Consider the following 22,147-nt stretch of genomic DNA (forward strand, 5'->3'; position numbering starts at 1 on the left):
GGTGAGCAGTCAGACTCTGGTGTGCTGATGCACCGCAACAAAGGTTTTAACTTGAGGCACAGAGTCAGTCTGATCATTTACACTGAGAGCATCATTGTCTGGGTTACCAGAATACTGGCATTGCAACTTGGTAAAGGAGTCTCCTAAGGAAAGGAAATCAACATTTGAAGATAGCTTCCTGAAAAGATTCAAGGTTTGGGGTATACACATGGGTGCCCAGAATAGTTGAACAAGATAATACAAAGCTGAGGTAGGTTGGAGACAGAAGTTGATGTCGAAGGTTACATCATGGAAGTAGCTAATTCATACTGAAATTATTTACAGCCTAGATGTAGTTAAGAAACTACTGTTGTCTAATATGTATGGCATCCTATGAACGCAGATTCAGTGATAACAAAGCAGAGTTGGGTCAAGGCTGCACCCTGAGCAGGACACACTCAGGCTCCTAGTAGAGACAGATGGGCTGAGAACAGGAACCAAGCACCAAGGTCATCAGGAGTCAACTGTCTGAAGTCATCAGGGCAAGAATCAGGCTCTGAGGTACATTTTGACTAAAGAGGAAATAGCAGTGGAGGGCAGCGAGAAACAGACTGAGCAGTAGCAGGGAATTAGGAAGCCCTTTAAGGCCTTGGCATCCGGGGTAGGAAGGACTTTGTGGTCAGTGAGGACCTTGTCTCTGGATGAATAAAGTAAGATCTGGAGTTTCCAAACAAGATGGTGCCAATCCATGCGTCTCAGCATTATGTACTCAAAACCTGTACTCTTTAAAAGAAAAAAAATATAAACTAGATCTGCAATTTAACATTTTGATGTAGCTATATTTTTAAAAATAAAGAGAAACAGGGGGAATTAATTTTAATATATTTTTATTTAACCAATATATCAAAAATATTATTGTCTCAATATGTGACTCTAGACATATTACAAGTGCTCAAATTTGTGGCTAGTGGCCACCATACTGAACACTGCAAATCTTAAACCATGGTAAAATTGGAATAATGGGTTTAATAACTACCCTGTACCTTCAAGGTCACTGAAAGCTTTTGTTACTGTAACCTCTCAAGTTAGTTTCTCCTGTTACAGTTTAATGTCTTAAAGAATAACATCTTACAAGCTGAGGTTTGATTCTGGCCTCTACTGATAACTGTGGGATCTTGAGCAAGTTACTTGACCTCTTTGAGTCTCAGTTTTCTCACCTGTCAAAAAGAGCAAAACAAATGGCTTCCTAAAAAAAAACTATTTCAAGAAGTAAACAACTGGGTCCCTAGGAGGCACTCACCGAACAGCTGCTCCTTTTGCTGCTTCATCACCTCAGACATTACACCTTTCACCACCTTCCCTTGAAGAAACTGTTTAGCATTCAAGTCCCATCTCTGGTGGTTTTAACTCTTCTCCCGTCACAACTCTACAACCTCTAACATCCACACTTTTTATCACACTCTGATATCTGAGATACACCAGCTCTGACCTTTTCCCTTTCCTCCTTATTCTTCTATAAACGTAGAATATTCAGTAGGCCTGCTTCTCTGGTTTGGTGGTATGGAAATCCTTATTGTTTTCTGACACAAGGAATGTCACCTGACCAGGACCCCAGCTGAGCTCAGGGTTCAGATACAGAACCCAAAGAACATCCACTTCTGTCCCTCATAAAGAAAATAATAATCACCTCAAACCCTACAGACTGTAGAAGACTCCAGTCTACTGATTTCCAAACCCAGAGCCTACAGTCCCTGGACCTGAAGAAGAGGGAGCAGGTCTATAACTGACTGACAACTGCTACGTGCACTACAGAGCACAAGATTATATCGTTATCATTCTGATCTTCCTTCCAGTGTCCCAACACAGACAAGACAGCACACCGTTATCAATTGCGCTGGCACAGTGTGTTAATCTTTAACGATTTGGGGCGTGAGCAAGTTGTTTCTGCAGTTAGATGATAAGCAGTTTGAAGGCAAGGATCAAACTTTTAGAGAAAGTGAAATCTCCCAGGGTCAAAGTATTCACCCCTGTATCTTCCACAGAGCTGTGCACACAGCCGGGACTCACGTGATACCTCTATCGTTGCTTACCTACACATGGAGGGTTTCCGGCCTGTGGAAACTAGTGTGTAGAAGCAAAGGAACGCAGGTGCGTGGACCAACTGTCTGAGGTTCTGGGCAGCGCTCATCAAATTCTGCAGGACAGTGTTCCCCTGGTCTCCTACCACCACCGCTGCCTTAAAGGCAACCAACCTCCTATTCCCAGGCCGGCAGGTATGCTTCTGTTATAGCTAAGTCAGCAGAGGAAGGGCCCTAAGACCACTCAAACCCCCCACAGTCCAGCACTCTTCAACAGACGGTTTTCCTAAGCTTATGGAACTAGTCCCGACCGTACAGCTGAATCACTGCCAGCCCAGACCCCAGATTTCCTGCCACCTGACCCAGCGCCCTTTCCTTGACACACAGTCCGCATTTCAAGGGGACGACCTCTTCTAAAAGTCTTTCGAGATCTTCAACCTTCAAGATCGCCAGTGGTGATTCTCCAAATACAGAAGCTAAATACAACTGACGCGGGGACGGGAAGGATAGGGAGAGCTAGGCAAGAGACCTTTTTCTTCCCTCGTTCAAAACTCAAACTACTGCCTCAGGCACCTGCTTCCCTTGAGAACCCCTGCTGGGGGCCAAGGCTGGGTTGGGTCCTGAGATGGGGGAAGATACAGAAAACGGTGGGATCCCACACACATATCCCGTGCTTACCACGATCACCACTTTGGGAGTGGGCCCCTTAACCTCTCTCTGTACGATGCCAAACCGCTGGCTGTACATTTTGGAGCTTCCTCGGATTGGGGACGGTGTCCGCCGCGGTTCCCCAACCACAGCTACCGGCGGGACGAGCTTGTGCGATGCACAGGTCTGGTTGCGTCTCGGGGGGCTAGGGACAGGTGAATGGGGCGGAAGTTGGTTCCGTTACCATGGTGACCACAGACGCGGGCACTCGCAACTTCCTCTTGGAGTGGAAGAGCTGAGTCTGCGCAGTCCTCACCCCGCCCTTGACCAGGCCTCCCGCCGACCTCGCTCCCTTTCTAGGATTCATCATATAGCCAAAAAAGAAAAAAAAAAAAAAAAAGCCTCCTTAACCCGAAGAAGTCGAAGATCTAATTACATTCCAACTGACTTTGCTATTTATATCCTGTAATGTCTAAAAGCATGAGAAAAGTTAGCTGACACTTTGTATGATGGTCAAATTTTGAGGCATCTCTAAGTTAACCTTCAGGGCAAATCATCACTGGACCACCTTATTCGTGTAGTTATTTACAGGAATTTGTAAGGTATTTTCACACATAAAGCCTTTCAGTCTCACAAATACCTGACTGATGGAGCAGCGGGTTATCCTCATCCTACAGCTAAAACAAGCTGAGAGCACCTAACTGGTTTGTCAGCTAACCCAACCAGTAGTGACAAATTTGTTAATAAAACCAGGAAACCAGGGCTTACACTTGAGGAACCCTAGGATGGGGGCGCAGCGGCACGACCTGACTGGGCACAATAAAGACCGGGGCCAGGATGTGGATCAGAATTTCGGTGATCAGGCTCTGGCATTCCGGATCCCAGGCAGGAAAAAAAAAAAAAAGAACACAGGTGAGGCAACCTAAAAGGGGCCCTCAACACAGGTGGAGACTACAGCTGAACTTCCGCTCAAGAGCAAAGTGGTGAGTGAACCAAAGTCGAAAACTTGTCCGACTCTTTGCGACCCCATGAACTATGAGTTCATGGAATTCTCCAGGCCAGAATACTAAAGTGGGTAGCCTCTCCCTTCCCCAGGGGATCTTCCCAACCCACGGATAGAACCCAGGTTTTCTGCATTGCAGGCGAAATCTTTACCAGCTGAGCTACAAATAGTAGTAGGTAATACCTAAAAAGTCAAATGACATTTTGGTACTCTTTCTGCAACGGGGATGAACATAGAGCTTTAACAGGAAAAAATCAGCACCTAGTAGGTCACTGACGTGTAATAAAAGCACAACTAGTACTGCGTATCCCAATTTAAGACCGCAATTTACTATAAATCAGCATTCCCTAATCATTTATAATCCGCCCACTTCGGATTTTGTATGCGGCATGTTTCTAGGTTTGGGCTCCATTTCCTGAATTGTTCGTCCAGCTTTTCAGCCACAAAATAACGTCTCTTCTCTTTTGAAATTTAATAATTTTCATTTTGCCTTTTATCTCCTATAATGCTTCTTCTTTTAATTGCAGTTCGGTAAAATACTCATTTTCATTTACTGTTAAGAGTTTACGTAGCCTGAAACAAAAGAAAGAAAAGAAATTAGACGATCGTCTCCGCTCCCTGGACCGGGTCCTGAGGGCTAGATGCTGGATCTTCGATTCCCACGGGTGCCTGGCCCGCTGGCTGGTCTGGTCTGGTGACACCACACCCTCAGAAGGGCGGTGACGCCCTCGGCCTAGGGGCGGGGTTTGGTAACCGCCAGATTCTCGGGCGCCCGTTGGGAACCTCCGAGGTCCACAGCCTGGAGGGTCCCGTCAACGTGAATTTTCAGCGACATGGGAAGCGGACTCTCGGCGACAACCGGCGGCCGTGCAACGTCCCGGCGCCGGTCCTCAGCTCTTCGCGCTGCGTCCTCACCCCGGGCGTGTCCCGTAATTTAATCCCGCTTCGGTTTCCCCCGTGGAGCCACCGTGAAGAGGGGAGTCGGCTTCCCTCTGCGCTGATTCTGGACCGCCTCGGCCCAGGGGAGGCCACGCCCCAGGGACAGGGAGTTGAGAGGCCGCCGTCTGTCCAGCCCTGGCCGGAGGACCAGGGTCCGGGCGCCAGCGCCCCCTGGTGGGCGTATTCGGAGGGTGGCGGGACCGGCCTTGGCGTGACAACCAAGTCTCAACCTCCACGGGGATCTAGAAGAACTGATTCACCCAAGATCCTCGAATAGAACTTGACTTTGATCTTGCCACCCACTTTCTATACCAGTTTCTCAGAGGCAGTCTATCAACACTTAAGCACCATTAAGATACTCCCCCCCAAAACACTAAGTATATATAAATCAGTAAACGGGACAATAAAAATCATTTAAAAATAATTTTAAAATAGAATAAACTATATTTCCAATGTCTATTGTGCCCCAACAAGGTCACGCAAGGGCTGTCCTCCCAACAGTTTCCTCAATTCTGTATTTTCACCATTAAATTCCACGATAAAGTTGGAAATTCATTCACCATTTGTAAATACATATTGATGTATTTAATAAAACTGCATGGACTATATCTTTTTCATTCCTGAATCTCAGTATTAAGTATAGTGCCTACCATGGATCAGGTTCTCAATACCTGAACGAATGACACAAAAATAGCCCAGAACAGCAAGTTTTTTTCTGGATGGGCTTGACAGAATTTCTGTACTTGCTGGGGTCACCATGAAATCCATGGTCTTCAGCTTTGCATTTTCAGCAACGCAGCTTTACCAAGTTATCCTCAGGTGAGCTGTGAGACCCTTAGGAGCTGATTCATGGCACGGTGGCTTTGTAACATGTCACCTTGACTAGGTTACGTTGCCCAGTATCCCCTTCCCTGCATGCTTCCAGTTAGGACAGGCCACGAGAGATTTTGCTGGTAACTGGAGGGCAGATGCGAAGCAGCAGCACGCTCGGAAGGTTGATGCAGGAGCACCAGGCACTGTTGCAGTTCACACGTCATTATCTGCTGGCTCACCTCGTTGGTATGGGGCAACAGTCAGGCCTGCAGCCAGGCCTGCAGCTGCTCCACCTTCCCCAGGATCTTCCTTCAGCTTTTCTAATTCCTGGACCAGATGCATATTTAACTCTGTGATGAAGGGCACCAGCTTCTTCTGCAGGACACCCACATCACTGAAGTTGGAGGTGGTGAGAGGCTGACATGGCTTTCAGGCCATCCTTGTGGTTTCCAGTTCGTGCTCGTGGGCGCCAGTGTGTCCTCCGTCTCCCACATTTTACATCCATCTTTCCTTCTCGACTGCCTGCCCTGCAGACTTCAAGCTCCAACATTAGATGCAAAGACAACAGCCTTATACAGACTGTTCAACCAGCTCCCACAATTGCATAAGATCAAATCACCTACAATAAATCCCTTAAGATAATATACATATTTATATATACATATACACACATATATGAAATCTTTATATTAGTAGTGCTGCTTTTCTGATTGTATCTTGACACACACAGTAACCAGACTTATCTCATGAGTCAGAATGCTATTCTCAAATTTCATTTAGGGCACCACTGTCAAAATACCACCAGAATATGAGAATTGGGTGGTTGGATCCTGGGAGGGAGCAAAACAGTATGAGAAAATTATCCAGTCTTGACTCTGGCCGAAATAAGTAGGGTAAGGCAAAGGAAGGAGCAGAAAAGGATGGCAGAGGGCTGTACAATGAGTTAAACTAGAGAAATGCTTAATCTACCTCTGAATTATCTAAAGCTGCAAGGCTGGGACTACAGTAAGCAAGGGAGGCACATAGGCTACAAAATTCAGGAGGCCGGCACTCAGTCCCAGCCCAGTAAAGCTAAGTAATGAATCACACATGTAATCTTTTTGGCACTTTATGAAGAACTGGAAAGTGAGGCAGGGCTGAGCCAAGCCTGGCCCTTAGGCGGGACTTGAAGCAGGAGCTCAGACTCCTAGAAGACAGGATGAGAGTAGAAACCAAGTACAAAGGTCAGCAAGGGAGAGCGGAGGCAAGCTGCGAGGAAACAGGAGCCAGGCCAGGAGCTTTCACTCTGAAGACTGCTTTGGCTGAGGATAGGGAGTGATGGTAAGCATCAGCCGTGGGGAAAGATGCCCTTTTAGGTTTGAGGAACCCTATGTGGCACCCAAGGCCTGGGAATAACCCAGTCTCAGGAGGCATGCGTGCTTTGACAAGGTGGCACGATCCACACTGTCTTGGTGTTTCCTATGCCACCCCAGGGGCAGCAGCTTTGTAAGGGGTTATTATGCTTACAAGAATCCAGCTTTGTAACGTCACTGGAAACTTGTTAATATGACACTATTACACACTACTGGATACAGGTTACAGTTAACAGTTTAGTGGCTTAACTTAAAAACAAGGCTTTTACAACCTGGGCTTGACCTTGATCTTAGGCTCTATTGATACTAGCTGTTCGACACTGGACAGATTATTTAGTTTCTCTGAATCTCATTTTCCCTTCTGCAAAAATGGGCACAATCAAGCCGTTCTAAAAAGATGTTTTTGAGGATTAAACCAGGTCCATGGGAGGAACTCAACGAATAGCAGTTCCTTTCCTCATTTATTCACATTACATTCCCAATACATTCCGAACTGCTGTCTCCCTGAGGAAATGTTTAGAGACACTACCAGGTCTCATCCAAATCCATTCAGAATTATTTATGATGATGGCTTGTTTAGGCCGAAGGTGGCTTTAATCACGTCAGCTCTCCCATCCCAGCTCCCCCATCTTTAATATCCACACTTCTTATGACACTCAGGCTCCTGGGGTTTACACTGGTTGGAGGAGATGCACAAGCTTCCTACTCTTTGTCTTCCTTTTCTGCTTATTTCCTCTATAAGCTCAGAGTACTGAACAGGCCTGCTCCTCTGGCTTGCTGGTAGGTTTTCCCAGTTCCTACTGACTCCCACACAAGCCCTGGCAATCCATCTATGGTCCAGCCTCTGAGCAGATCAGTGTTGTCTCTGATAAAGTCGGTCTGTAAATATCACCTTGAGTCCTACAGTCTGCAGAAGCCTCCAGTCTACTGTTTTCTACCTCCAGGTTTTTTAAGGTCCTTGGACCTAGAGAAGAGGGAGCAGGTCTGTATGTTGAATGAGGTTCCCTATGTGCAAAATGAAGCATCACAAAACCATTTCCTACTCTTCCATTTCCCCCTGATTATCCCTTCCCTCTCTTCTGCAATCTTCTATTGCAGACAACACAGCCCATCATTACTTTTCTGTTAATACGTAATGATCTCATGCGTAGAGGAAACGGTGTCACCACTTGGATTATAAGCTCCCTGAAGGCAGGAATCCTATGTCTCCTGAAAGATAAGCCTCTCAGGGTCATTGATTCACCACTGTGTGCCCAGCAGGGTCTCAATCAGTACCCCACTACTCGCCCAAGTACAGGTGGAGCAGTTTCTGGCCTGCAGACACTAGTCTGCAAGAACAAAGGAATCCAGGGGTCAGGTCAACAGTTTACGTTGCCTGTCTGGGCTCTGGTCAGGGCTCTCAGCAGTCCTGCAGGAGGCAGTGTTCCCCTGATCTCCTCCCACCAGCCCAGTCCTACAGTCCTCCCACCTCCCTATCCTTCCTTCCAATGCCACACCTGTAGGGACAGTTCTGTGCAGCAGCTGGAACAGTTAATGACCTCAACAGGCTCCAGAAAATCTCAAGAAACACAGCCTGATTCCTTCCACTGAGGTTACTTCAGTTGTGTGTGGGCCCCAATCACAAAGCCATCTCAGGACCAGATCTCCTCACCACTCCCCACTGACCAGCCCACCCATTCATCTCTTGGAAACTCCACAGGCCTTCAAGACCCCAAATGATGATTCTCTGAATAAGAATTTATAAGTCTGACCCCTATGGCTTTTCTTAATACAGGGGAAAAGCTTTCCTTATCTTCCCTTTTCTTTCCAATCTTATCACAGGGCACCAACTCCTCTCCCACCATCACCTGCTGTAACCCTTCTCAAGGAGAGCCCTGGCCCAGACCTCAGGAGAAATCTCTAAGGTCCTGCACACACTCCATCACTGATGGTGACCAGTTGTATGGGGCCTTTACCTCCCACTACCCCATGCCAAAATGCTGGCTGCTCTCACGACTCAGGGGCCACATCTGGCCAGAACCCCACCCCCCACTGCCATCCCGACCCCTCACAGTGTGGGGCACACCTTGGCAACCAGACTGCTGTGTCCCGGAGGCGGGTTCCACCCAGGCTGAAAATCTCCGTGATCTGGGGAAGAATTAACATCAGGGTCAACATGACTGGTGGGCCTACAGCAGGGTCAGGACAGGGTGGGGCGTCCCCCAGCACTGACCACGGGCGTGCCAGCCCCTCCTGCCTCCTCCTCTGGGGCCAAGTCAGAGGTGGAGTCAGCCTTGTTGTCGTCCTTCTCCTCCTCAGGGTCAGGTGGCTCTTGCTTCACTGATGGCAGGCCTGGGTCTACTGCCTGGGAGAGGTGGGAAATGGGCAGCTGTCAGAAGGGCAGGGCTGGCCTGGGGAAAGTGTCCCTACCAACCAACCTGTCCCTGTGCTGACACTCCGTCACACCTGAGCACAGAAAAACCATCTCTGTCTACAGACCTTTCCCATTCCTCACAGATTTCCATTTTCCTGTTAACTGGGCAGCAAAGCAGGCCAAACTAGTTGCCTGGGGAGGGTGAGGCACCTGTCAGACAGGCAGGATAATTCTGTGAGAGGCTGTCATCAGCACGCCTATTACTGTGCTCAAAGAATCACCATCACGGCTCCCCATCACTCTGCTCACAGACCACCCATCACTGACCCCCACCTTGCTGGGGCAGCCAGGCAGCAATACAGGAGAAGTCAGGATGGCTGTGCCCGGTGTCCAGTCTTCCTGGGCATCCGCCTTCTCTTGCTTCACCTGGGGTAAGGCCACGACCCAACTCAGGCCAGGGCACTGGGCCTCCTGTGTGAAGGAGGATGGCAGCAGACTTGGTCCCAGCTTCCCTGCACGAGGCTGGGCGGGGTTGGGAAGGGCAGGATAAGGCGGGACCCTCACCTGCAACCGAGTTTCTGTGGAAGCCGGGGCTGGGCCAGGCACCTGCACGGGACTGCTTGCGCCCTCCCGTAAGAACACAAGGTCAGTGCCAGGTGGGGGCAGCACAAAGCCACTGCCTGCTTCCTCCTTCACTGGAGTTTGGGCTCGGTCTGGTTGAGCTGCCGGTGTGGCCAAGGGAGGCTTCAGGGTCTGACCCAGATGAGGCCTTCGAGTAGAGCCAGGCCTCTTTCGATGAGGATGAGCTGGGGGTGGTGATGCCCCATCTTCGGACCCTGCCCAGACACTTGGCAGAAGCCGCTTCTGTGAGGAGAGGTGGCTTGTTATGGCCACCAGGTACAATACTACCCTGCCCCGACTGACGCGCCCAACCCCGTTAGTCCCAGCGCGGAATCTCCTTATGGACAAGCCCCTCATCACACAGGCTATGAGTCTCCTATTGGCAATGAAGTACCTCCCAGTTTCCTCATTTATCCCAGCACAATGTCTGCTAATTGGTGACAAACCCACTGCCCCACCCACCACTCTGAAGCTACAGGACCCACCAGGCCGGCCCGCCCCTCCCAGGCATCGGGTGGCAGGGGCATGAGGGGGAGACTGGCACTATTCCTCCCACCCACCAGCCCCTTCCTGCCACACCCACCATAGCAAACTGCAGGCACTGGCGCCAACGACACTTCTGGCGCTTCTGGTTGCTGCCCCCAAACTTGGGCTTGTCACAGCAGAAGTCACAGTGGCCACAGTCCGTCCGCCTCAGGCAGGCTGCACAGGCCCCACACTTGCGGTTCTGCCGACGGTTTGTGTAAGGCTGCTGGGAACAGGGGGTGCAGGGCTGTCACTAGGATAGTAACAGTGCTGCTCCTGTTGCTCGTCTACCAGCCCCGCTGGAGGGAACTGGCTCCCACTAGTCACACCTCCTGTCTGCGAGTCCAGCGCCAGGCGGTATCACTGTCCTGGAAGGCCCTTGATACCATGAGGACGGTGGCTGCTTCAACATGGTATCCATTGTTCTATCTGCTGGTCCCCCACTAGCTACCAAGATAACGTCTCTGACCCCCGCCTCCAGCAGAATTTTGCAGACACTCCATTAGTTCCCATCGCTGCGCCCGCTCATCCTATGCAGACTTCGGGCACTGTGCCAGCTTTTCCTCTGCGAGCCCCATCAGAGCGTTGGTTCATCTGACACCAGGTCCTGTCACTTCACCTGGGGGGTCCCATATTAGTTCCTACCCCACTGTCTGCTCAGCCCATACTAGTATCCATCACTGTACTTTACTACTCCCCTACGAGGCCCATTGCAGCATCTGCTTCTTTGGGTTAACCAAGCGCCCTGGGAGAGTCTAGGCTTATTCAGGTAGGGTGAGGCCACTCACTAGCTCGTCCTCGTCTACACAGTAATAGATGAATTCAGCAGGAGGCGAGGGGGCCAGGGCTCTGGGGTGCTGCAGAGGCAAATGGGGTGGGGTCAGGGCAGGTAGCCGGTGAGGTTACGGTTGTGCCATCCCCCTGCCCACCAGGGCCTCACCAGCTCCGGAGACTCTGGAGGCTGAGGTGGGGGAGGTGGAGGCGGTGACTGGGCTCGGGGTGGACGCCGCCGGGCCACCACCTTGGAGTCGCAGCCTCCCCTACGGCGGCCGTGTTTACCCTGAGAGAAAGGCAGAAGGCAAGTTTAGGCTTGGCGGCACCAGGCAGACACAGACCACCGCCCTCCCCTCAGGTGTACAGATAGCATACAAGGGGGACAGGCAGGCAGAGTGAGGGCTGGGGCACTCACAGCAGGGGGAGCCACAGCGAGGGGAGGGCGTCGTTGACATCGCTGATGGTGGCGACGGAGACGGTGAGCAAGGTGCTGGCAGACAGGGGCAGGCAGGTGAAGCCAGAGAGGTGAGTGTGAGCAGGGGGAGAAAAGAAGACATGAGGAGGGCAAGGCTGGTTGGAAAGAAGGAAGCAGCAGCAGCTTCAACAGCAGAGTAAGTTCTGCCCCACCCCCCACCTGCACCCCCCACTGGCCCCTCCATTCTGACTTACCCGGAGGCAGCGCCGCTGGACGCACTTCCATTGGCGCCGGAGCCCAGGGCGGGGAGGGCGAAGGCAGACTCGACAGCGGCCACAGTCCTCTCGGGTCTGACAGCCCCGGCACACTCCACACCCTCGGCTCTGTGGGGGCCGGAGGTGTGAAGCGTGGGGCCAGGGCTGAGGGCCAGGAGCATGGGTGAGCCTGGGGCCCACCCCAGCTGCCTGACTCACCCTTTCCACAATGCGGAGGCACCGTCTTCGCTCACACTTGCAGAACAGCCCCGAGGCCACATCATGGGGCAACTGCAGGAGGCAGGTGGAGCAGGCCCCACAATCTTCCTTTACCTGGCAGGCCGTGCACTCCCCGCAGCCCACACGCTGCCAGGAATGGGTGGGGCAAGGTCACGGGTCCAAGCGGAGTGGCTCCAGGAGCACTGCCCCTCACGTGTCTGCTGACCCCACATTGGCCCCCATCACCATGTCTGCTGGTCCCCCATCTGCCTCATCACTGTCTAGTAACTAGTGATTAGCCACCATCACTGAGGCCGTAAACAACGTCTACTCTCCCGTGACCCTTATCACAGTGTCTACTGATTAACTTCCATTACTGTCGACTGCCTGCAGCCAGCTCCCTACAAAATGACCCTGACAACCCAGTGGATCCATCACTGTTCCTTCAGACTCCGACCAGCCCCTGTCACATCCTGCTCCCACCGCACACTTGTGAGGAGGAAGTAGGCTGTGCTTACCTTAAACATCCTCTGCTCCCGATTGAAAGCGATCCTCTGTGCTGCAGGGAGGGAGAGAGAAATGTTAAAGGAGCATCAGGTATCTGACCTCATGACTCCCTCTGCCCTGTCATCTACCATTCAGCCCCCAGCCAGGTATCTGTATGCCAGCCTGACACCGAGGCTGCTCCAGCTCTACCTCCCAGTGCCCCAGGGGCCCCTCACCTCGGCAGTCCTTGCACAAAGTCTTGAGCCGCTGCCTTCGGGTGCCATCTCCTGAAAAGCTGATTCCACAGTTCTCACAGCACCTAGGATGGGAAACATGGGTGTGGGGCCGAGTGCACCCCCAAAAAGAACCCTCACGGACTTGGCTCTAGCTCAACACTCACCCAGGGGCAGGAAGTGAAGCTGGGACTGTGTCAGTGTCAGCCTTGGTGTCATCCCTTGGTGCCTCCTTCCTGACTTCACTCTTCTGAGGTCCAACCTGACACTTCCGAGCCTTGGCTGGCTTTGAAGGCTTCTTCCGCTTCCTGCTGGTGATGGCCAAGGAGTGGGCCTGGAGATAAGAGCAAGGGCAGGAGACCAGTGGGCGGGTGTCAGGAGGCTCAGCACCCACGCCCGAGTATTCCAGACTGTACAGTACCTTGGAGGATGGATAGCAGAGAACGCCTTGTTTGAAGTCGAAGAGGGTGAGATCACATGCAGGGCCCAGGTATCGGGTCAGCTCAACTTTGCTTCGGATCCTGTCTCCTGTGGGGCTGGGGATGGGCCAGGACAGGTTGGTACCTAGCTGGAGCTACTGCCACTCCACCCACACAACCCTTCCACAGGGCTGCTGAAGAGGCCTGTAGAGCTGGTGGGATACAGGAAGCAGCCTGGGATCAACCTATGAACCCCAACCAAGAAACTATCCCAAATAACTCCAAACAGCTGGAATATAAAAGGTGTATAAATGCCAGCATGTAGACAAAGATTAATAAATAAGATAAATGTAAATGGATATGCACAGATTTATAATGTGTGCTACTACCGGCATTCAAGTGAAAGGAAATACAAGTAGCAACACCAATTAATTAAATAACATACATATATTAACATTACATACTATGTACACAAACAAAATGTATACAAGAAAAAAACATGTTTTAAATATAGCTGGCTCTTGAACAACACATGTACAAACTGCATAGGTCCACTTACACATGAATTTTTTTCAATAAATTTACTGAAAAAGTTTTTGGAGATTTGTGACTACTTAAAACAATTTGATGAATCATGTAGCCTAGAGATATTGAAAAAATTAAGAAAAAGGTGTGCCATGAATGCATAAAATATATGTAGATACTAATCTATTTTATCATTTACCACCATAAGATATATATATGAAGTCTATTATAAAAAGTTAAAATTTACCAAAACATGTACACAAATACTTAAGATCATATGTGGTACCATTTGCAGTCAACAGAAATGTAAACAAAAATAAAGATGCAATATTATATCATAACTGCACAAAATCAACTGTAGCACGTATCATACTACTATAGTCATCTCACAGCCACCTCCTGTTGCTGCTGCAGCAAACTCAGGTGTTGAAGTATTTACTTTAAATGCCATGGAAGGCTAATCATCTCTGTGAGCAGTTTGTTTCTCCATAAAATTGAGCATCACAGCAGAAAGTGACCACTTGCAGTAGTTTTTCCCATGTCATTTTCACTGTATTTAGTGCAATACTGTAAGCTTTTAATAACACCTTGGGATCCGTAACAAAGTGTCACTTGTGATACTGGAAGTGCTCCCAAGCAGCAGAGAAAAGTCATAACATTACAGGAAAAAGCTGAATAGCTTGACATGTACCATAGATTGAGGTCTGCAGCTGTGGGTGCCCACCAATTCAAGATTAATGAATCCAGTATAAAGTGAAAGTGAAAGTGTCGGTTGCTCAGTCGTGTCTGACTCTTTGCAACCCCATGGACTACAGCCTACAAGGCTCTCCTGTCCATGGAATTCTTCAGGCAAGAATACTGGAGTGGGTTGCCATTTCCTTCTCCAGGGGATCTTCCTGACCCAGGGATGGAACCTGGGTCTCCTGCATGGCAGGCGGGTTCTTTACCATCTGAGCCACCAGGGAAGCCATCCACTATAAGGACTATTATTTAAAAAAAAAAAAAAAGGAAGGAAGGAAAACAAAGAAAATTCAGAAACTGTCGCTGCAACTATGCCAGCAGCTCAAAAACCTTGTACTTTTTGCAAAATACGTTTTTATCTTGTACTGAAAATGTAGCTTTTATGTGGATGCATGATGGCTATAAGAAAGTCATACCTATAAATTACAACAAGTTTTGAAAAAAAGTCATTATATGACAACTTAAAGCAAAAGCAAGGTGAAGGCTCTAAAGCTGGGGAATTCAATGCCAGCAAAGGATGGTTCGGCTTTACAAACACCAAGATAACAGAAAAAGAGGCTTCTGCCAACCAGGAAGCAGCAGACAAGTTCCCAAATGCCACTAAGAAAATCACTGAGGAGAAAGGCTCTCTGCCTGAACAAATTTTTAATGGAGATGAAAGTACCCTATTCTGAAAAGTAAAAAAAAAAAAAAAGGTGCAAAGGACATTTATTAGTAAGAAAGAAAAGAGAGCACCAGGATTTAAGGCAGGAAGGGATAAACTAACTCTATAGTTTTGTGGAAATGCAGTCAGGTTTATGATCAGGACTGCCCTTACTAATAAAGCTGCTAACCCTCAAGCCTTGAAGCGAAAAGATAAACACCAGCTGCCAGTCTTTTGGTTGTACAAGAAGGTCTTGATAGTGAGAACCATTTTTTTTTTTTTAATGGTTCCACTGATGCTCTGTTAGGAAGTCAAGAAGTACCTCACCAGTTAAGGGGCAGCTTTTAAAGTTCTTTTGATACTGGGCAATGCCCTGACCACCCAGAACCCCATGAATTCAACAGCAAAGGTGTCGAAGTGGTTTGTTTGCCACCAAACACAATGTCTCTAATTCAGCCTCTAGATCAGAGGGTCATAAAGGACCCTTATGGCTCCTTACTCGCAGAATTCTATGAAAAGAACTGACAACACTATCGAAGAGAATCTTCATAGACAAAACATCCTAAAAGTCTGGATGCCATTGAAGATGCCATCTTCGTTATAGAAAAGAGTGTGAAAGTCATCAAGTACAAAACAATAACTTCCTGCTAGAGAAATCTGTGTCTAGATGTTGTGCATGACTTCCCAGAATTTACAGCCAAGTCAATCAAGGAAATCATGAAAGAGATTGTGGATATGGCAAAAAGTCCGGGAGGGAATGAAGAGTTTCAAGACATCGATCTTGGACTCAAGCTAATAGACACCACATCAGAGGAATTAACACAAGACAACTTGATGGAGATGACTGCTGCTGAACTAGTACCAGATAATGAAGAAGATGAAGGAAGAGTACCAGAAAAAAACTGTTATTAGACAATCCAGCAGAAGGGTTCTGATATTCAAGACCACTTTTTATTTTATATAACATGGGCACTAAAATTAAAGCAAACACAGGAAGAAAGATTGAGACAACGTAGAAACATTTTTGGAGAATTGAAAAAGCAAAAAAGTCAGAGAGAAATTACAGTGCATTTCTATAAAGTTACACCAAGTGTTTCTGCCTCTCCTGCCTCCCCCCACCTCCTCCTTTTGCCTCTGCCACCCCTCCTCAGTAAGACGAAACCCCCTTTCTCTTCCTCCTTAGCCTACTCAACGTGAAGATGACAAAGATGAAAACCTTTGTGATGATCCACTTCCACTTAATAAATAGTAAATATTTAACCAGGCTGTGCAGTTAATACTGTTAATACTTACACATTTGTGGGTGAGTGTCTTTGTGTGAAAATCTAACAATTTTAAGGCAAGAACTGTATGAGAATTTCCCTAGTAGTCCAGTGGTTAAGAACCTGCCTGCCAATGCAGGGGACATGGGTTTTGATTCCTTGTCCAGGAAAATTCTACGTGCCGTGGGGCAACTAAGCCTGTGTGTTGCAACTACTGAAGCCCAGGCACCTACAGCCTGTGCTCTGCAACATGAGAAGCCACCACAATGAGAAGTCCATGCCAGCAACAAAGAGCGGCCCTCACTTGCCACAACTAGAAAAAGCCCCCGAGCAGCAACCAAGACCCAGCGCAACCAAAACAAAAGAAGAACTGTATGAGACATTTCTGTGTCACCATCATCATCATGGCCCACGTATTCATCTATGCAAGACTCAAAATGGATAGCCTATCTTTATTCAGGTATTTATAAGTGAATGGTATTTAACATAAAATTAATAACGTGTTAATTTTCTTACTGTTTTATAACTATGCTGTCAAAGAATTACATTACCATACAGTGTGCCTCACTCCCTGTGCCTATCATCACAGGTAAGTGGCTTGAAAAAAACCAAAAATGCACCAATGTAACAACACTGTATCATAAACATGATTATAATACTGTATGCCATATAAACTTTTAACAATTTATTTATTACTGTACAGGCTAGGCTACCAGAAAGCAACCATATTGCTCCTTCTCAGTTATCAATGCATGAATTGTTATACCTGTAAATAAACATAAATTTTTCATATTATATTTTCATTTTTGATATCAGGTATTAGTAATATGTATAAGATCTACGATGCCTTGTGTCATATAAGATAATATTAATGTAGGCACTTGACAGTCAGACAACTTATCCTGTAAACAGATGATGTAAATTTAATGTATTGCTAAATACATACAGTGCTGTGAATGAACTTTTTCTTCCTTATGATTTTCTCCTTTTTGGGCTGTACCACTCAGTCTACGGGATCTCAGTTCCCCAAACAAGGACTGAACCTGGGCCATGGCAGTGAAAGCCTAGAATCCTAACCACTAGGCAACCAAGGAACTCCCACATGAGTTTCTTTAATCTCTTCTCTAGCTTATTTTCCCGCAAGAATACAGTATGTAATACATACACCATACAAAGTATGTGTTAGTCAATGATTTGTTATTGATAAGGCTTCCAGTCAACAGTAGGCTATTAGTAGTTAAGCTTTTAAGGAGTCAAAAGTTATATGTGTATTTTTGACTGCACAGGGGATTGGCTCCCCTAATCCCTACATGGTTCAAGGGTCAAGTGTATGTGTACAAACAATATACATACAAATACAGGTGTAAACAAATAAATGCAAGTACATACAAAACAAAGCATAAGTCACTGATGTTGGGAGACAACACTCCACAGGTCACTCACATTTTTGCACGTCTTGCAAGAGAGACATTGACTGCCCTTTGCAAGGAGCTATCTTTTCAAGGATGTGTGTACAGCATCAGCCTTGGAAGATAAGAGATAGGGTGTTCTTCCAGAGCAAGGAAGGCATCCTTACTGTCCTAACATTATTAAAGATTGGATTCCTTAAGCTCGGAGTTCCTTTCCCACAAGCGTGCATGTGCAGATGCTAATTAAGTAGCCCTCTTCACGTCACCCTGTGGGAATTGGCATTTGGGGAACTGACGTAAGGATACTACTGATGCAGTGAGGAATGAACTGTCTGTCACCTCTGACCTAGGGGTCCCATATCTCCTACTGGCACCTCCAAAACTGAAACACACTCACTTGCTATCTTGCCCTAATTTTGGTAAAACCTCTGGCCTCTTCTATTCTCAATCACTGCACTCATTTTGAAAGTTTTATAAAAACTGTAAATACATGAATAAATGTACAATATAGACATAAAAATGCTTATTTATAAGCATATAAATAAATGTAATTCTAGTTACAATTTTACTACATTCCTCTAAGCAAAGAACAACTTACACACAAAAAGTTTAGAAAATGTAATAACTACATGACTAACATATTCTAAAAGACCTCAAATCCTAAAATGTAACTTTTTTATAAACACATATTTTCATGTGTTTATAGTCAATTCTCATTATTCACAGTAATTCGGTTCTATAAAGTCACTTTGAACACTGAATTAGTGAGTACAGAATCACTGCTCCTAGGAGAACTACAGGTTAGGTTCCTGTAAGCCTCTGGTCACATTTTTGCAATCAATCAGTATATTACCTTGTTTTATGTGTATTTCTGTTTAAAGACACCTCATTTAATATAATCCTCTTACAAATAATTAACTACATGGTCTTTGAATGATTTAACAATAGCAGTTTTGGAAACCATCTGTGTTATACAGGTTCCTTTGTCAATGTCCTTGTAAACCAAGCCAGCCTCGTCAGCACTGAAAACCTACTCTTCCTCATAACCCTTTTCCTGTATAGCACCTATCAGGTGTTTTTAAAAATTCTTCCATGGACTCTTTTATCTTCAGAACCTGCCTCACTTGCAAATTTAACATTTTTCACAAAGTATCACCTTTGGAAACGTGTGAGCTAGCCAGGACCAGCTGAAACAGGCTTACTGTTTCTGTAACCCTGGGAACATGACAGCCGTTGTCCTTTGCTTTTGGCTTCACCACACTGTCCACGAAACCCTGGTCACCATCTCATGGATCCACAGATTTAGCCACTTTTTCACCTTTTCCTTAGCTTCATCATGTACTACCGACATTACTTTAGCATTTCCTGGAGCAGCCTTACATACTAATTGGCTAATTTCCTCTTTTTTTTCTAGATATACTGCGTTTCTGATTCATTAACATTGAACTCACAGCCAACAGCACTGCGACTCATGCCTGAACAAAGCTTATTTAACATGCATTTTCTCCATATAGCACAAAACAGACTTCCTGCACTTAGATCACTGGCAGCACTTCAACACTACACTCGGGGGCAACTCTACAGAGCAAAATCACCACTAAAAAGTGCAAAAAAACAGAACACTAAGTAGCCCTCAATAAGGATACATGTTTACAGCTTGAGAGCTAATTTAAGAAATCTTCATTGAATCTTAGCTGGGAATGCAGGCATCAGGCGACCTATTTTTCGCTGCTCTGTGCATATCCACAAATGATCATGAAAACACAGTTGAGTATGACTTCGGGGGTACAAACAACAAATCTTAGTAAATAACCAAATCTTCAAATATAGAACCTTTCAGATAATAAGGATCAACTGTACATGCATACCCATAAATCTAATCACACACCCCTGATTTCACCCTGCCTAACCAAGTTCAGCCCTAACCCCTTTGTCCACAACCCACCCAGTACCTCTGGTAGTAGGTGTCTGAGCGTCCACAGGTGGCACCTGACTTGCGAAAAACCTCACGGCGCTTCCAGCCAGGGCCCAGAGCTGGGCAGTCCAGCCAGTCCTCAGCCATGGGGACCACGGAAGAAGTAGCCGCCTGCAACACAGAAGGGGCAGTGGGAAAAACTGAGGCTTTAGACATGTTGTGCCCCAGGCCACACAAACCTGTGTTTCCATTCATGCTTGTTTAAGACTAGGACCTGCCACAAGCAACTGGCCAACATAAGAAAGGGTAAAGCCCCATTCCCACTTCATTCTTCCCTGTCCTGGGCCCAGGAGCTTGTCATCCCCCCCGCTTCTTGATCTGGCAGCCCCATCCTCAACCCAAGGGTCCCCATCCTCAACGCATTCCTCACTCTCACCGTCCTAATCCCCAGTACCTCCCTAGCCTCAGCCAGAGACCGCATTCCTCCCATCTCTAGTGCGAAAGGCCTCCACAGGACTTAGCTAGCTCAGTATCCTAACCTCCCATTCATTCCCTTCCTTGACCCAAGAGTCACTAATTTCTGTTAGTCTTTTAACCCTCCCATTCCTTTCTTGTCTGCTGTCCTCTTATCCTTCTACCTCAGTAGTACTGCCTCCATTTCCCCGTCCTCTGCCCAAGAATACCCAGCTCCCCTGCATCCTTGACCTGAACAGCCCCTCATTCCCTCGGTCCCCTCTCCTAACGCCTCCCCATCTCACTTTCTCTCTGTCAGTGTTTTGAGTCCCAACTGCTTCCCAAGTCTCCGAACCCTCCCTGTTTTCCTCTTCTGCAATTAACAAGTTTCCTTTGGAGTCCTCACCCTCCGTTACTCTCATCAGCTTGAGACACTCTGATTTCTCCCTTTAGCATCTGAACCCCCCACCCCATTCCTCTCCTCTTGGTCCAAGACCAAGCCATCCCTAACTGTTGGCGTTCTGTCCCCTATTTCTTATCGTCCTCCATACGAGACCCCCGCCCCTCCCTTTCAGCATTGCAACTCCTCATTTCTCCCCGTCATTAGCCCGAGGGCCGCTCATTTCTTCCCTTTAGCATCCTGGACCCCCATTTCTCTCTCCTCAACCCGAGAGGCCCCGATATCTCCCCTCAGCGTTCGGATCCTCCCCATGCCTCTGGGTCCTTGCCCAAGAGCCCGACACTTCCACCTGTCAGCCTTCGGGGCCCCTAGTCCTCCCTGTCCTCCGCCTAAATCTTCCCAAGACTCCCTTCAATATTCCGAGGCCGCCATTCCTCCCACTCATAGGCCCGAGGGCCCTTCATTGCTCTCCGTCAGCGTTCTGAGCCTCAACCCTTCCCCATTCTCCGCCTGAGCGGTCTCCATTTCTACCCCCCTTGACCGTCTCACCAGCTCGGCTCCCGGCCGGAACCTTCCACCGTTCTAGGTCCGCGGACCCATGGCGAGAATCCCGCCAGTGGCTCCCGCCTTCTCCGGCTCCTCGCCTTCCTCCTCCGCAGCCGCTTCCTCTGAAGCTGTAGCTGTCGTCGCCTCGGCCGTTCGTTGCTCCAGGAACCGGAAATCCGCTGTCCCTCTCTCGGGTTCCGCCCCCTGGCGGGACGCCTGCGCCCTAATACCCCGGAGCGTGGGTCGTGAGCAGGAAAGCTCCACGCTTGCGTGTTGAGTCCGGCGGCGAAGCGCGCCCCTTTAGACGCGGCCTGCTGCGCTTGCGCACTGACGTCCTAAGAGGCTCGCGCCTCTTTAGAAAGCCGCAGAGCTTGCGCACCCCGCTTGAGCTCCTCCGCCCAGCTTGTGGTCACGTGTGCTTTCCTATCCCAACCTGAGGGGAGGAGGAGGATTGGGATTGGATTTAGTCTGTTAGTGGCGGTCCCCACAAGAGGTAACTAAGAGGGAGGGGTGGAAAAGGCTGGGTCTGTAAGCCCTCTTTGCCCACTCTTTAACCTTGTTTGCACATGTGCTCTATCCTTCCTCCTGTCAAGGATAAATGAAGAAGTGGTCGGTCTAAAGGAGAAATAGGAAATCTTATTTGTTCCAACCTGAGGGCTCTAAACCTAAAGACAGTGTTTCGGAAAACTCTACGGATTGTTCCACTTGTTTTCATTGGAAGACACAGTTACATACATTTTTGAATCGAAGGATATATATATATCAGTGACACATTTTACGTTAAAGTTCAGAAGAGATATTGTGTAGCTGGACCACACTGACTCCGTGTTTTTCAGCTCCATCGTAGGACTAAGACACACAATTCTGCCTCTTCCCTTTTCTGCATGATTGAGCTTTAGCCTACTCAGAAAGAATGCGTCCTGCCAGAGAAGCTCAGTATCAACTTTTACCCTTGCCTTCATCTGATAGGAAGATTGGAAGAATGCCTTTTGCTGATGCAGACGGTTAATGATTTTTGAGGAATAAAAGTTATGAGACCCCTGGGGGAGGGGGAAAAAACAAAAATCTGCTTCCTGTTGGCATGATGTGTTTCTTGGTTAGTAATGAAACCAAGAGCTAACCTGAGAAGACCCGCCAAACCT

The 22,147-nt window shown here is 47.9% G+C and overlaps 1 protein-coding gene across 15 annotated transcripts in view; it reads right to left on the reverse strand.

Annotated features, from left to right (window-relative positions):
• MBD1 (methyl-CpG binding domain protein 1) overlaps positions 1 to 21,223 on the reverse strand; it is a 61,753-nt gene extending 40,530 nt beyond the window's left edge. The window contains exons 1-17 of one of the 15 annotated variants that reach the window (XM_013974366.2): positions 21,009 to 21,223; positions 19,644 to 19,777; positions 13,114 to 13,228; positions 12,860 to 13,026; positions 12,696 to 12,778; positions 12,492 to 12,532; positions 11,974 to 12,120; positions 11,755 to 11,883; positions 11,501 to 11,575; positions 11,252 to 11,371; positions 11,100 to 11,168; positions 10,370 to 10,537; positions 9,730 to 10,029; positions 9,499 to 9,636; positions 9,025 to 9,156; positions 8,878 to 8,939; positions 2,736 to 2,910 (exon numbers count right to left, since the gene is read on the reverse strand). In XM_013974366.2, coding sequence (XP_013829820.2) covers positions 2,736 to 2,910; positions 8,878 to 8,939; positions 9,025 to 9,156; positions 9,499 to 9,636; positions 9,730 to 10,029; positions 10,370 to 10,537; positions 11,100 to 11,168; positions 11,252 to 11,371; positions 11,501 to 11,575; positions 11,755 to 11,883; positions 11,974 to 12,120; positions 12,492 to 12,532; positions 12,696 to 12,778; positions 12,860 to 13,026; positions 13,114 to 13,228; positions 19,644 to 19,753 — 2,031 coding nt within the window. In that variant the 5' untranslated portion in view covers positions 19,754 to 19,777; positions 21,009 to 21,223. Of the gene's footprint in view, positions 1 to 2,735; positions 2,911 to 5,057; positions 7,777 to 8,877; positions 8,940 to 9,024; positions 9,157 to 9,498; positions 9,637 to 9,729; positions 10,030 to 10,369; positions 10,538 to 11,099; positions 11,169 to 11,251; positions 11,372 to 11,500; positions 11,576 to 11,754; positions 11,884 to 11,973; positions 12,121 to 12,491; positions 12,533 to 12,695; positions 12,779 to 12,859; positions 13,027 to 13,113; positions 13,229 to 19,643; positions 19,778 to 21,008 lie in introns of those variants that run through there. The other 14 variants (XM_018039491.1, XM_018039490.1, XM_005697202.3 and 11 more) reach the window with 14 other exon arrangements.

The sequence above is a fragment of the Capra hircus genome, chromosome 24, assembly GCF_001704415.2.
Source record: "Capra hircus breed San Clemente chromosome 24, ASM170441v1, whole genome shotgun sequence".
NCBI lineage: Eukaryota > Metazoa > Chordata > Mammalia > Artiodactyla > Bovidae > Capra > Capra hircus.